At 50.4% G+C, this 15,827-nt stretch overlaps 1 protein-coding gene across 1 annotated transcript; it reads left to right on the top strand.

Moving 5' to 3' along the window:
* Positions 1 to 6,501: 6,501 nt before the first annotated feature.
* Positions 6,502 to 15,541, top strand: LOC110568918 (pulmonary surfactant-associated protein D). Its single transcript, XM_064373694.1, has 7 exons — positions 6,502 to 6,700; positions 10,651 to 10,767; positions 11,032 to 11,148; positions 11,463 to 11,586; positions 11,995 to 12,128; positions 12,706 to 12,789; positions 15,165 to 15,541. The coding sequence occupies exons 1-7, from the start codon at positions 6,502 to 6,504 to the stop codon at positions 15,539 to 15,541; spliced, it is 1,152 nt and encodes a 383-aa protein (XP_064229764.1).
* The last annotated feature ends 286 nt before the right edge of the window (positions 15,542 to 15,827 follow it).

Below are 15,827 nucleotides of genomic sequence, written 5' to 3'. Positions count from 1 at the left end.
TTTCCTTTCCCCAAGATGGCTGTCTAGAGACTTTGGACACCAGTTCTCCTCCAAACAAAGAACCAAAATTGCAGTTGAATAATCATGGTCTGAGTGGAATACTGAGGAAGGAGTGACATGACCTATTGGAGAACCCATAGGGAAAAGCTGTAGTGCAGAAAAAGAAGAAAGCAAGAGTTTGGCAGAGATTGATCCCCACGGAACATAGAGTCCCATGGAGAGGGTAGGTGGGGGAGTTGCTCCCCTCACTCCTGTGGCAGACTACAGACTGCTGAACTTGTTGGAGAGCCCCTCTGTACTTGTGAGACCAGGCACTGCCGTCAGTGATGATTTGGGAACTTCTTGAGGGAAGAGCAATGGGTGGTCAGCTCATGCAGGCTCACTTGCTCTCCCCAAAACCTGAGCTGAAGTGGCAGGTGCCATACTGGTTATGTACCCATTGTGGGTCTCTATTCTTCCCAGGGAATCTCAGCCCTGTGTTTCTGCTTCACTAGATCCTCCACAAACATTCCCAAGAACTCACTTAGACTGCAAAAACCACAGGGGACAGGTGGGACTCTGGGAGTTATGGGATTCCTGGAGGTCTAGCCCTCAGGTGAAGGGAGAGTGTGTGTGCCAATGTACCCCTTCAGATAAAATAAACCAATAATTTGTTTGCTTTCCTTGCCTAAGAGCTCCCCACTTGTGATAAGAGGTTGACTGTCCCCCTCCCAGCAGAGATACAGGCATGGTGCTGGGATCTAAAGGGGAGGAGTGTGGTTCTGCACCAGCAGGCAGGTAGGTGACACTGGTGCCTGGGAATAAACATGGAAAGGGAGTCTTCTCCTACCCCCTCACTCACTACTCTAGATAGACCTTGGCTGTCTCTACTGGGAGTTGGTAGAAGTGCACCTGGGGATGGCTTTTCAGGGATACTGGGGGAGAGCTGCACTACCATTGATTGTGTGCCTGCTGGCCAAGGCTTGCACAAAGGTCAGAGTTTATCCTCCTCCCCGTGTGGGGCAGCAGCATTCCCATAGCAGAATGCAGAAGAGTATCAGAGCTGCTGAGGGAAGAGATTCTATCCCAAGGCCATTTTGGTGATAGCCACAGGATGGGTGTTTTCTGCAGACCTCCATTGCACTGCAGCCTAGAGATGAAGGACAATGTCTATCTTAACTGAAGGTCACAAGCTCTGTGACAAGGGTGTGATAGGAAAGTGGATTGCCTTCCTGCCTGCCCAGGATGTGGAGCTAGTGCACTCCTTCCCACTCTGGTGGAGACATCAGTGCATTTCACCATGAGCTCCCCTTTCCACCCTCATCAGGGCAGGTGCTTCTGCTCATGATTGGGGTTTCCCAGGGAGAGCTTGGTCATTTAGCTCCACTCAGTTTTGTGTCCCCATCCGAAGCTTCTGTCCCCTTCAGGGAATCAGGCCATCCACAGACCAGCCAACTGCCTGTGACAACAGAAATCCCCTCCCAGAAAACAAAGACCAAAAACCCATCAGCTTCTGTCACAGCCAGCTCTTATTGGGATGCAGATTGAACTGCACAACCAAATAAAAAACAGACTGACAGAGGGTATAGAGCTAAGGAATGAGATAAACTTCCTGAGACTCTACATTCCCAGCCCCTCAGAAAGTAGTATTCCTGCTCGTATGCCCAATACATTGCTACTACAATCAGCATAATAAAGCCACCACACAAAAGCTATCTATAACCAAGAAACTCACACAGAGCTTTGACCCACAGAAGGCACATAAAGTTGAAGCCAAATGATAATACACAACATACAGTCACACCTTAAAAGGGGGGAAAATCCCATTCAAATGAGAGTAAGTTCAAAAGTAAAAAGTCACAGCTTCTCCAGATGAGAAGAAATCAGCATAAGAACTTTAGAAGTATGAAAAATCAGTATTTTGACACTCCCAAAGCATCACACTAGCTCCCTAGCAATGGATTCTACCCAACATAAAAATTTTGAAATGATAAAGAATTTAAAATATGAATTGTAAAGAAGCTCAATGAGATACAAGAGAAAGCTGAAAACTTACATAAGGAAATCAGAAAAATAAGTCAGGATATGGATGAAAAATTTACTAATGAGATAGATATTAAAAAAATAAAACACAAACAAATTCTAGAAATAAAAATATATTGAAAGAACTATGAAATATAGTTGAAACCTTTAACAAAAGACTGGATCAAGCAGAATAAGTAATTTCAGAGTGTGAAGGCCAGTTGTTTGAATTTACCTAGTCAGACAGAAATAAAGAAAAAATAAATTTTTAAAAATGAGCAAAGACTTTGAAAAATATAGAATTATGTAAAGTTACCATACACACAATATAATAGACATTCCTGAGGGAGAAGAAAAAAAAATGAAAAGCCTGGAAAACATATTTGAGGGAATAATTTAGGAAAACTTCCCTGGTCTTGCTAGAGAATTAGACATCCAGATAGAAGACATTCAGAACACTTGGAAGATGCTCTACAAGAGAAACCTCATAAAGGCATATCATCATTAGACTATCCATAGTCAGTGTGAAGGAAAACATCCTAAAAGCAGCAAGAGAGAAGTGTCTAATCTATAAAGGAAAACTCAAGAGACTAACAATGGACTTCTTAGCAGAAACCTTACAAGCCAGAAGAGATTGAGGTCTTATGTTTAATCTTCTTAAATTAAACAAAACCCTGCCAGTCAAGAATTTTGTATACTGCTAAACTAAGCTGCATAAATGAAGGAGAAATAAAGTTTTTCCCATACAAACAAATGCAAAGGGAATTTGTCACCACTAGACCAGCCCTACGAGAAATGCTTGAAGTTCTAAACGCAGAAATAAATGAACAACACTCCCCATCATAAAAGCATATTAAAGTGAAAAACTCATAGAATATATAAAGCAATTACACAATTGAGACTAAAAAGCAACTGGGTAACAATGATCATGACAGGAAAAAAACATCACCTATCAATATTAACCTTGATAATAAATGGAGTACATGTTCCACTTAAAAGATACGTATTGGTGCTGGGTGTGATGGCTTACACTTGTAATCTCAGCACTTTGGTAGGCTGAGGCAGGAGAATTGCTTGAGACCAGGAGTTTGAGACCAGCCTGGGCAACATAGCAAGACCCCATCTCTATAAAAAATCAAAAAGAAATATTAGCCAGGTGTGACGGTACTTACCTATAGTCCTACTACTTAGGAGGCTGAAGCAGGATAATCACTTGAGCCCAGGAGTTTGAAGCTGCAGTGAGCTATGAGTGCATTATGGCATTCCAGCCTGGGTGACAGAGTGAGACTGTCACAAAAAAAAAGAAAGAAAGAAAGAAAGAAAAGATATATGGATTATAAAATTGGATAAGAGTAGCAACAGCTGAGGGGTCTTAACTAGTCACTAGAGCAGTGCGCAAGGCAAACACCAGCTAAGATGGAAGGGAGAACAAGCTTGAACAAGGCAAGGCAGAGGTCTACTAAGGGAAATCCATTCCACAAAAGACAAGCTAGGCAGGGGCTCTCTGAGGCCTAGAGCAGCATGCAAAAGAGCAACTCTTTCCAGGTGTCAGCTCCCTAGCTGCTGCCCCCACATGCTGCTGCCTCTGCAGCGGCTCCACCTGCCCCACCGTGGCCCAGGTATGCCGAGCAGCTCCCAGCTCTTTCCCAATATCTGGGCAGCGCTGTTGAGATGAAGGAAGAGAAGTGGACACAACAGGTCCTGGCTCTTAAGATCTGCAGTTATGAGTTGCTTTTACAATCACTGTAGGTCATTGTGCAACTCACTGGTCTCTGGACTCCTGATTTCTGGACATCTATAAAATACAGACACTGATGATGCCATATAATTCACAGAGCTGCTGTGAGAAGAGTGCAGTTGAGATCAAGGCCCGGTAGTGGTCTGCAAACTATACTGATAGATGTGCATAGTGTTGTGAATATCAATGGCAGGTTTCCGGAATGCAGGTGGGGATAAGAGTGAGTGAGTCAATAAAGAAGAAAATTGCTCCACTTCTTGAAGGGAGTTTTTGGGGCTGGGCAGCTCAGGGTGCAGGGCGGGCATAAATAGTGAGTGCCTGCCAAGCAAAGGCTAGTTTGTTTGGAGTTCCTGAGGCCTAAGAAGAATAAACCTGTAAGTGTCTCTCTTCTTGCCTTTTTTTTTTTTTTCTTCACATCCCGTAAATATTCCCCTGCCCACCTGGGCAGTTCAACCTACTGGTGTGGAGGAAGGAAAGTTCTGTGTAACTGTTCTGGTCTAAGAGACATGGACACGGGAAGTGGGGAGCCCAGGAGGTCTTATGGTGCTCTTCTGCCCCTTATTCAGTAGCCTCAGCCCAGGCGGGGATTTGCTTTCTGAGCTGGGGGGGGTCACAGGGTGGAGGAGGGGGTGTGACACCATCTAGACCTCAGATGCCACTGTGTGGAAGCTTTAGGTGGAAAAATGCAATTCTAATTTCTCTCTAGGCTGTTTTTTGCCCTGATTTCTTCAGAAAGGACAGTGGAGGAGAAACAAACCCAGGCACTCACAGCCCGGGGTTCTAAACCCATCCTGGTGCCAACTGCCTGCGGAAAAGCAGGGAAAATTGCTTTCTCATAGCTTCAGGTCTTTACTGTAAAAAAATATACTTACTGGAGTAGGTCTCTGATTTTCCAACCCATATTCAGAGGAGACACTCTTTTCACTGAAAGTGTACTCTGAAAGCTTAGCATAAACTGGGCACTGCAGGGGTTGAGGGGGACCACGGCTCTGCCCGCTCCATCTGCTGCCCCAGCTAAGATGCCTCATCTAAATCCTGGGTCTGAAAACTGGGGTCTGCCCTCTCCAAGCGTCCTTCATGCCACAGTAGCTAGTGGTGCCTCTGTGCCATCTTGAGCTTGCAGACAGAATGCCTATTGCCTTTCGTTCTTCCCCAGAATCAGGCACAGGGCCCCAGGGTTGAGGCAGCTGCAGGCCACAGAACAGTGCCCTTGTTCTGGCTGGGCTCATGATTGAGCCTCTGCCAGAACAGGTGCAACCAGGTAGCTGCTGCTGGCTGGGAGCTCACTCAGCTGTTTCCAGAGACTCCCAGCATACCTGAGGAAGTGGTGAATTCAAAATGGAAAAAGCCTAGTGAGAAATAGGGGTCGTCCACAGCCCAAAATCACCAGTAGTCAGAAGAGAAAGCACTCCTCTGGGCAGGAAGCCCCTCCCTTGCCACCACCCCACTTGGCCTGGCGACCCCCTTCTTTGCCCAAGTTCCTCTGGCTGTGTTCCCAACCTCTGTGGATCTGATCAGCTCTTTTCACTCTCATAACTACAGTTTCTCTTTGAGAGAAAAGATGCCCAACACAGGGAATATCCCAGGTCCTGATCTTATCCTGATCTCAGTTCCTGACCTCTTAGATGGTAAATGGGTGCCCTGTTGGATAGTTGCTCTTGCTTACCCGCAAAACTAGACTTCTGCCCGACTCAATCTACCTGGCATGTCCTCTTTCCACATAAGACTTTTTTTCTTTTGTAGACAGAGTCTTTCTCTCTTGCCCAGGCTGGAGTGGAGTGATATAATCTCAGCTCACTGCAACCTCCGCCTCCCAGGTTCAAGTGATTCTCCTGCCTCAGCCTCCTGAGTAGCTGGGATTACAGCACGCACCACCACACCTGGCTAACTTTATGTGTTTTTGGTAAAGATGGGGTTTCACCATGCTGGCCAGGCTGGTCTCAAACTCCTGACTTCAAGTGATCCATCCGCCTCAACCTCTCAGAGTGCTGGGATTACAGGCATGAACCACCGTGCCTGACCTCCACATAAGACTTCTTTTCCAAGCCCTTTCAGATGACCTGGGAAGAACTCTAGGTGTCTCAGGATTTCTCCTGCTGCTCATTTAGTGTCTCTGAAAACTTTCACCTGGGTTCCCTCTGGGACATTTCTCTAGAGACAGCATCTGGTTCAGGAATGGCAAATTGCCAGGCAAGTGTGCACCACACTCCCAGCCGGTGCTCAGGAAGGATATCACTAAGCATTCAGGGCTCTGGCTCATTTTCAGACCAGCACTGTCAGCACCAGTACGAATCCATGCAAGGCAGCAAGTGAGGAGAAACAGGCTTGCCTTATCAGTGTTAAGCCAATCACCTCAGTGGTACAGACAGGGGGACGGTCTAGGGAGTGGTGGGGGGTCCTGCCCAGAGGCACGATGAACTCTTCTTGATGTGACAGATGGCCCCAGTGAGGAATGCTACATTCTAGCCACCGTGCCAAAAGTTGTGCCCAAGGGAAGACACAAGAAGGGAAGACATGAGCACCTGGGAATAGGGGGATGCTGCTGTCAACCTATCTCAGAGTTCCAGCTGGGTAACTCATGCCCTCCACCTACCCGCCTTGTCCCTAAACTGCTTTTGGATTCCTGCTGCTCTGGGCCCCACTACAGAGGAGAGAAGGCGGACATGGGGGCTTCTCATCACTTCTAGAAGCTGAGCCAAGCCCTAAATCATGTCCTCGAAACATAAGCATGTCTTTTCTCTTTCTGTTCACCTCTCCAGGCCATGCTGCTCTTCCTCCTCTCTGCACTGGCCCTGCTCACACAGCCCATGGGCTACCTGGAAGCAGAAATGAGGACCTACTCCCAAAGAACAGCGACCAGTGCTTGCACCCTGGTCATGTGCAGCTCAGTGGAGAGTGGCCTGCCTGGTCGCGATGGACGGGATGGGAGAGAGGGCCCTCGGGGCCAGAAGGGGGACCCAGGTAGCGTGGGGCCATGGGCTTATCCTGCTGGGGAGGAGCAGTCATTGGAGTTGTAACCAGCCCAGCAACTCTGGGTACTTAGTTATGGAAGTCTTGGAGATGTATTTCTTCCTCCCTCACATCTTAGAGATGTGTTTCTTGGAATGTGGGTTCCACACTACTCCACCAGCTGGCAAACAGGTGGCTGTGCTGAGCCCCCATGTGCTCCTCCAGCACCCAACTGCCCTAGCTCCTCCTCTAGGATCCCTAGATCCTTCCCATCCCAAGAGCAAGCAAACAGGGGGTGAATTACTGTTACTGGGGGCCTTCTAGAGCCCTGTGCCAGCAGTTAGCAGTTGTTCATTCCAATTAAATGGCGCCTGTGAAGGGCATTAAGTATTTTTCTTTTTTTTCAAGACAGAGTCTTGCTCTGTCACCCAGGCTGGAGGTCAGTGGTGCACTCTTGGCTTACTGCAATCTCTGCCTCCTGGGTTCAAGCAGAGTTCCTGCCACAGCCTCCCGAGTAGCTGGGATTAAAGGCACCCAACATGGAGCCCAGCTAATTTTTGTATTTTCAGTACAGACGGGGTTTCACCATGTTGGCCAGGCTGATTTCTAATTCCTGACCTCGTGATCTGCCTGCCTCGGCCTCCCAAAGTGCTGGGATTACAGGCGTGAGCCACCGCACCTGGCCTAAATATTTTTAATATTTAATTAAATTCTACTGCATGAAGGGTGAGAAAAGATGGGGCTCCATGGCTCCATTCTCAAGCCTACTCAAGAGGATTTGCCCTGATACATTACAGGGAGATAAAGGGCACTCACATTTCTTTGTCCACCCCTGTGCTTGGGCATTCACTTGAGTCATTCATTTAATCATCCCAAGAGTCTTACAGGGGACCTATTAATCTCCTTTGACAGGTAAGAAAACAACGATGCAGAGAGGCTAAGTAACAACCATTCTGGAGGCAGAAAGGACAAGGGCTCTGCACCAGGCTGGCCTGGGCTTGACTGCTGGCTCCATCTCCACACCTGGGAGAGACCCTCAGTGTCACTGAGTTCGTTTTTTTATCTGCTAATAGGAATGATATCTGCCACCCAGTGGTGAATAATTGAGCCAAAAGCTTTATTTTTTATTGAGTCTTTGAGATAAACTTGCATTTCCTGCTGTACCAAATAAGTGAATCATCTTGAGCTTAGCAGAGGTACTGATGAGTCAGGGAATTGTCCCTGGAAATACTGTTCCCTCTTGTAGGAGAGGATCTGGGTCTTATTTTCAAGAAAGGAGAATTCCATGATCCAGCAGCATGAACCAAGGGACCTCTATGACAGTGGGCAGGGCTTCAAAGGGATCAGATAGTCCTTAACTTTGTGGAAAGATGAAGCAACATCTCCAGGCTTTGTGGGGTAAGGGGCGAGTGAGCATCTGCCTGTCCCTTACAGACAGAAAGTGGCTCCCAATGTGAATGGGATGGGGCTTGGGGAAGGCTGCCCAGTGGGGAACTCAGAATGGGGTGGGGTTCACCTTGGCAGCTCTTTCTCAAAGACTCCCAACTCATCTGGCTTCCAGTGGGGGCCCCAGATTCGAATCTCGGGGATCTTTCCCACAATGACCCTCCAAGTTTGCTGCTTGGAGCATGGTCAAGGCCTCCCTTCCCCACGTATGTGCCTCACCCCATGCACATTGCAGGCCTGGCTTTGGGTCAGTATTTGGACAGAGGACAGCACACAGTGGGGCTGCAGGATGAGGCTCCACTCTGGCTCCTCAATTGCAGTGTCTCCAGTCACTCCACTGTTACAGATCTGAGGATGGATGTCCTGGAAGGCCTGGAGCATCCTCAGAATCCTGACCCTATAGGTCTGTGTGGGGCCAAAGTCTGTGCACCTGACAACCACCCCTGCGGAGTTGGAAGCATGTGGTCCCCAGAACCTGCTACGAGGAAAATTGGGGCTTCGAAGAAGAGACCTTTGAGCAGGGGTGGAGGGTGGAGCTTGAGTCACTCTGACCAATAACTCAGACATATAATAGAGGGTAAATAAGACCCAGATCCTGCCTTTGGGGGGAACAATTCCTTATTCCTCAGCACTTCCAGCATTCCTGCCCAGAAAGATTTTCTGGGAGAGTCCCTCGAGGGATGCTCGTCTCCCTTGGACAAACCACACACCTTACAGCAGCCCATGAGTCCCAGCAGGACCACTCTGTACCCCTGCTGCTGCTCTGACCTCAGTGCCCCAACCCCTACTCAGCTCCAACCACACAGTTTCCTGCTGGCCCCTGGCCACGCTTAGCCACCTCCCTCCTCGAGGCCTTGCCATTTGCTCTTCTCATAGCCGTCCCTGCGGCTCATACTTCACCTCCTGCAGGGCCTTGCTCCCTGATCACCCTCTCAGTGAGGCACTCCCGGACCAGCCTACTGAAAACAGACTCTACCCCAACACACCGTATGCTTTACTTTTCCCTGTAGCATTGTATCTAACATACCGTATGTTGTACATTCATAATGTTTTATTATCTGCTTCTACGAGATAGAGTTGAAGCTCCCCAGAGAAGGGCTGTTTATCCCCAGTGTTTAGGACGGTGGCTGGCATGTAGTAGAAGCTCCAGAGATATTTATGGAATGAGTGAATGGAAGATAGAAGGGGAGGAGGGGTTTTAGGAGTCAAGACAGCCAAGGGCTGGGCCATAAAGCTCCACTTCAGGCGGCACTCAGGTGCAGGGCTAGATCTCTGGGGACACTAGGATACACATGAGTGCTTTGAAAGGCACAGGTGCAGAGTTTGGGGAGGTGCCCCTCCTCCACTCTGGTGCTCTTATGGCCTCCACAGTTTGTGTGCCAAGAACAGGCGGGTTCTAACGCTCCCTTCTGAAGAGTGATGGTTTTCTCTTGCTCTATCTTCCTGCTGCTGGCCTGGCCAGGGTGAAGCTCAAGCGAGGCTCCACCTGAGGTCAGGACATCCTGCCTTGAGCACAGTGTGCTGTTGGGTGTCAAGGGTGTGGCCCGTCCTAGAACCCTCTGTGCTTCCGTTTCATCCCTAATAAGGATTGTAACCAACAGCTGGACCCAGGCCATGGAATTCCACTGGGCATGGAATTCAGATGTTTCCAGGTGGTGGTGCTGCTGGGATACACCAAGCACAGAATCTTCCACCCATCCAGCAAATTCACTGTTACTCTCACCACAACCACACGTTCATGCCCCCCACAACCCCCCGGCCACCACAGAGGCCTGGCCTCCTCTGCCATGGGAGCATGGTTTCCAAGTCTGAAATGTCACTTCCCCTCTGCAAATCTTCCTAAATTCTCCTTGCCCTTAAAATTCCACTTTCTCTTTGAGGAAGACTGCTCTGAGTGTGTGTGTGCTGGTGTGGGGATGCTCGGATGAGATGAGGGACCCTTCATGCATTGTCTTCCTCTCCTGTTACCCTTGTCTCACAGTATATGATGAACCCCTTGCTGAGGACTTAAGCTCAGATTTGCATCTGGCCCAGTGTGCTAGGTATAATGTAAATGCTGCATAGATGGCTCTTAGTGAACAAATAAATAAGCAAATGGACCAATAACTGAATGAACAAGTTAGCACCACCTGTCTGGTGCCACTTCTGGTTGGCTTCCCTGAGATATATATATATATAGATATATATATGAAAAGCAAGAAGTGTATGATCACAGGGAAGAGCTGGCAGATTGCCTGCCATCAATACAGTGGCCTTGGGGCAGGGGAAGGAGCAGCTCATAGAAAGTCAGACAGGTCTTGGCTTTAATCCATCTCCAACTCTGGAAAGCTTCTTCCTCACCTATAAAGTGGATATGCCAATACCCATTTCCTGGATCGCCACTGGACCCGGGTGTGTGATGATGGAAGTGTCATTCTCTGCAGAACCCTGAAGGAAGGCTGGGGGCCGATCCTGCAGGCGGCTGGCCCTTCCTGGATCTACGGCCAGGTCTTTGTCCATTTCTTCTGCTGCTACAGGTTTGCCAGGAGCTACAGGGCAAGCAGGGATGCCTGGACAAGCTGGCCCAGTTGGGCCCAAAGGGGACAACGGCTCCGTTGGAGAACCTGGACCAAAGGGAGACACTGGGCCAAGTGGTGAGCACCCGGGCATTGACTTCAGGTGTTTCCAGGTGGTGGTGCAGCTGCGAGGATGTGCCAGTGGGCACGCACAGTGCCCATCCCAGGAAGAAGGAAGAAGGTTGCCTGAAGGTGGCACTGGGTCATTTCAGGACAGATGGGGGCTGCTGTTGGGAGGACAACAATGCAGCTCCGTGACCTCTGTTCTTACCCTCACCTTAATACACGCTTCTCCTGCCAAGAGGGTTCAATGTTACTGACCTGGCTGGTGCTTTTCCTTAGGACCTCCAGGACCTCCTGGTGTGCCTGGTCCAGCTGGAAGAGAAGGTCCCTTGGGGAAGCAGGGGAACATAGGACCTCAGGGCAAGCCAGGCCCGAAAGGAGAAGCTGGGCCCAAAGGTAGGTGGCTGGTCTGTGGTTGGTCTGAGAGTGGAAGGGAAGAAGGATAAGGGTCCGTGATGTGACCTGAGGCACGCTCAGAGTGCCAGGGAGGGCCCAGACCCTCAGTGATGCAAAGGCCTTGCCACACACTCTCCCAACCCCTACAATAGCAATAGTTTCCTCTGACCCTCCACAGAGGGCTCCAGAAAGCAAGGATAGTCTCCCCACTTTCTCTGACCCTAAAGTTGTGGGTAAAAAGCTCCGTTGCTAAGAAAACCACACCCACTGAATACACTCTCAGCTGTGTTTGTTCCTGTATGTTCCTTCCTCAGGAGAAGTAGGTGCCCCAGGCATGCAGGGCTCGGCTGGGGCAAGAGGCCCCACAGGTCCTAAGGGAGAGCGAGGTGCCCCTGGTGAGCATGGAGCCCCTGGAAACACAGGGGCAGCAGGTGAGCAGTGGAAAGAGCTGGGACTGGGCTGGGTCCAGTTCTCCTGTGCCCGCTGTGCCCACTTGGAGCTGTCAATGCCTACCCCCCACACCCACAAAGGCAGAGCTGGCATTGCTGGACCACAGGAAGGATCTATATCCAAGGAGGCTGCATGAGGGGGATCTGGGGATGGCTCCTATCTAGGGAGAGTGCGGTGCTAAGCAACAGAGAAGTCTGTATACAGGGAAGGTTAGTTGTTGGGTGGTGGGGCAGTTTTACACAGCGGGGTTGATTGCTGGATGACAGGGACAGTCAGTGTACAGAGAGCTGCATAGCTGGGTACTGGGGACTGTCTGTCCGTTTCTGGGCAATAAGGATAGTTAGTTCATGTACGGGAAGGTAAACATGCTAAGAAATGGGTACATAGCTCACCCAGTTCTTCTTTCACCCCTGGGTCTACTGGAGCCATGGGTCCCCAGGGAAGTCCAGGTGCCAGGGGACCCCCAGGATTGAAGGGGGACAAAGGTGTTCCTGGAGACAAAGGAGCAAAGGGAGAAAGTGGACTTCCAGGTAAGGTAGCAGCTCCTGGCTCGGGGAAGCCCTGCTGGGGCATGGGTGGGCAGAGAGGAAGCCCTCCTCAGCTCAGGGCAGCCCCTCCTCTGGGATGTGTGGTGGATGGAACTCAGGAAAGGCAGACAGGCTGGAAGACAGGAGCACTGGGCTCTGGTCTTAGCCACTTAGTACTCATGGGAAAGCAACCTGGGCAGCTTCTCCATCTGACCATTGGGAAAACCACAAATGCCTTCCCAAGTCATAGGCATTAAAAACCCAGTGAATGGGAAACACCTGAGTGTGCATTCTTGCCCCCGACTCCCCACCCAATGGAGATACCATTATATTCCAAGACTTTAAAGTCACAATGTCATCTGGTTCCGTGTTAGTGAAGTACAGGGACCAATGCATCCATAGCAGAACCATAAGACATCCTTGCACAGCAGAGGCCAGCTGTGTTAGCCGATGTGGGCTTGCTGTGGGTCAGCCCCACAATACATGCTTGCAACTAGACATTCTTCCCTTGGGGCCCAGACTCTGAGTTCTTCCTTCGTTGTCTGGACAAGTCTTTACTCGGCTATTTTCTCCCCTGCAGATGTCACTTCTCTGAGGCAGCAGGTTGAGGCCTTACAGGGACAGATACAGCACCTCCAGGCTGCTTTCTCTCAGTATAAGAAAGGTGAGTTTCGATCTGAACCTGGGCCCAGCACTGGCATTGGGCCCCAGACGAGATCTCTACCTTGGTTTGGCCTTGGGCGGGGCTAGACCTTTGGCTGGTCCTGAGGGAGAGCCTGCCCAGGATCTAGGCTGGGAATGAGCTGGGACCTGTGTAGGGCTGGACCTGGGCTGTGGCAGAAAGTAGGGCTCAGGCTGGGATGGGGCTAGAGCAGGGCAGCCACCTGGCTCCCAGAGCTGGAAGTAGCTCCAAGGGGGCAAAGGAGGAGGATGTGGCCCCTATCACCAGCTCATCAGGCTGGCAGTAGCATGGTCAAGGCCATCAAGCTCCTGAACCACCCTCCAACCTCAATGCCACCTGTGCTCTGAGACAAACTGTTGTCCTGAGTCCAGTGGAGTCTCTTTCCTGCCTCCCTGTGCTGGTTCCTCTGATAAACAAGGGGCTGCCCAACACGGGCTGTGTTTCTTACCTTTGGGGGCCAGGTATGGGAGTGCCCTGTGATACTGCTGCACATCCTAAGGCAGCAGAGAATCCAATCCAGGTGCTGTTCTAGGAGCTAGGGCTGGGGTTCTGCTCTGAGGGTACAAGGCAGGTGGGGACCTGACCTTGGTATGTGGCCATCAGATATCTCACTTTAGACATGCTTCTGGTTCAAACAAGGCAGGCTGCCTCTGGGCTCCAGCCACTGCTGGGCTCTCCTTGCAGCTCTGGAGGTGTTTTAGAGCAGCGAGTTTGCCCTAACCCTGGAATCCTGAAGAGTCAGGCCCCAGGGGCACACACCTGAATGCCTGGTACCTCTTACAATCTCCACATCAGTGCCCAACTGCCCCTACTCTCCTCTGCCCTTCCTGAAATCAGCTTTGAGTTCAGGCAAATCTCATTGAGCCAAAAAATAAAAAATAAAATTTTCTGAAGAAGTGGAGCATAAAGGGGCTGATTAGGTGCGACACAGGGTTGGCTTCTAAGTACTCAAGCTCCGAAACGAGAGTTTCAAGCATTTGGTATATATCCCTTTCTGCATATGCTTGCACTCACTCAGAGGCACAGTGACAGAAACACACAGAGGAACATGGCATATGTGCCACCACATGTGTGTGCGCTTAAACACCATCACTCACTCCACCTCCATCTACATACATGAGCTCACATGTTGTGTCTACAGCACACACATCCAGATGAGCCATACATACTCCCATGTACCTTTGGATAGATGCACATATATTCAAAGGCATGCCCATATATGCACATGGCACATAAACCTAGTAATGGCACATGAACTCTTATGCTGGCTTTGTTCAGGGTTGCTCTGGGTGCCACCTTGAGCCCATGGAGAATCTTAAGGATGATGGGTCAGGGTGCAGCCTGCATTCTGAGCAGGCCAACAGGGCCACGGGCACTGCTTTCTCCGGAGCTTCCATTGACTTTGCAGATTTCCATGCATGGGCCCAGGAGCCACAAGGACCGACTAGAAAGAGACACTTGACATGTCACACAGGCAATGCTTTTGTGAACTGAGTCCTCATTTTAGAGATGAGGAAATGGAAACCCTGAAAAGGAACGTGACTTTGCCTTTCCCACGCAACAGCCATTGCCAGGGTGGATCAGAATGCCCGGTCTTCCAGTTCCCACCTAGGGCTGTCTCCAGCACCGACACCACTCCCCTGCGTCTTGCTCACACATGCCCCTTTCAGATGCCCTCCTCCACTCCCTCAGCACCTCCCAGGCCAGCTGACTGGTGGGGGCATCACCCATGTGCATACTAAGAGGCCGACATGAGGCTAGACCCAGAGCAGAGATCAGCATCTGGCAGCTTTCAGATGTCCTCTCCTCTTCCTGCTCTCCCCTTCCCTCACCCCATCACACAGCACAGACCCTCTCCGACAACCCCACATTCCCTACTGTTGTACAGGGTGACAGTGGGCTCACTGCAGGGCGTTTTCTGTACTCTCAGAAACTGGCCTGGTCTACACCATCATCAACTTGGGAAAAATTGCTCAATTCTACATAGTACTTGAGAAATTGATTCTGGCGTACAGCATGTGCCAAAATAGAAAGAGCATGTCTGAGCTTTGGTGTCGAACTGAGTGAGGCTGAATCTCTAACTGCACATTTGCTGCTTGTGTGACTTTGCGCCTCTTAGCTTCTCTAAATTCCAGTGCTCTCATCTGTAAGTGCGGAAGCATGGTGTCACCTCACAGGGTACGTCACGGGGTGGGGGCTGTTCTGGAATAGCGTCTCTCTTGCATCCTTTCCGGCGTCCTGATGTGGTGCCTGTTTGGGAGGTCGGAGAGGCTCAGGTAGGTGCGCAGAGGTCTCAGAGCCCCTGAGCTCTGGCCAGGTGATGCCACAACCCCAACCTGACTCTTTTCTTCCCTCAGTTGAGCTCTTCCCCAATGGTCAAAGTGTCGGGGAGAAGATCTTCAAGACAGCAGGTGTTGTGAAGCCATTTGCGGAGGCACAGCTGGTGTGCACACAGTTTGGTGGGCAGCTGGCCTCTCCACGCTCTGCTGCTGAGAATGCCGCCTTGCAACAGCTGGTCATAGCTCAGAACGAGGCTGCTTTCCTGAGCGTGACTGACTCCAAGACCGAGGGCAAGTTCACCTACCCCACAGGGGAGCCCCTGGTCTATTCCAACTGGGCCCCAGGGGAGCCCAACAATGACGGCGGGTCAGAGGACTGTGTGGAGATCTTCACCAATGGCAAGTGGAATGACAGGGCTTGTGGAGAAAAGCGTCTTGTGGTCTGCGAGTTCTGAGCCAACCGGGGTGGGTGGGGCAGTGCTTGGCTCAGGATCCTGACCAGCAAGTCAGGGCCTAGCCCCTCATGCTGCCAATATCCTAATAAAAGGGTGACCATCTGTGCTGGGAAGGACTTCTCTACAGAATGTGGACAAAAGGTAGCGCTGCTGCAGGACACCGCAGAGTGAAATGTGAGGCCGCCTTCACACTGGAAGTCATTTCAGGGGAAGAAGCGTCCAGCCTGCTTTCCCTATAAGGGACAAAAGTGGGTCTCCAATGTCCTTCCTGTCCCCAAACCCGATG

This window comes from Aotus nancymaae, unplaced genomic scaffold, assembly GCF_030222135.1.
Source record: "Aotus nancymaae isolate 86718 unplaced genomic scaffold, 86718_ANA_hifiasm-v0.15.2.pri h1tg000010l, whole genome shotgun sequence".
Classification (NCBI taxonomy): domain Eukaryota; kingdom Metazoa; phylum Chordata; class Mammalia; order Primates; family Aotidae; genus Aotus; species Aotus nancymaae.
This window is presented reverse-complemented; position numbering and strand designations above follow the sequence as displayed.

Coding starts and splice junctions, on each gene's coding strand:
- LOC110568918 (XM_064373694.1), top strand. CDS start 6,502: ATGCTGCTCTTCCTCCTCTCTGCACTGGCCCTGCTCACACAGCCCATG. Junction 11,149..11,462: donor AGGAGAAGCTGGGCCCAAAG/GTAGGTGGCTGG, acceptor TTCCTTCCTCAG/GAGAAGTAGGTGCCCCAGGC. Junction 12,790..15,164: donor TTTCTCTCAGTATAAGAAAG/GTGAGTTTCGAT, acceptor TTCTTCCCTCAG/TTGAGCTCTTCCCCAATGGT.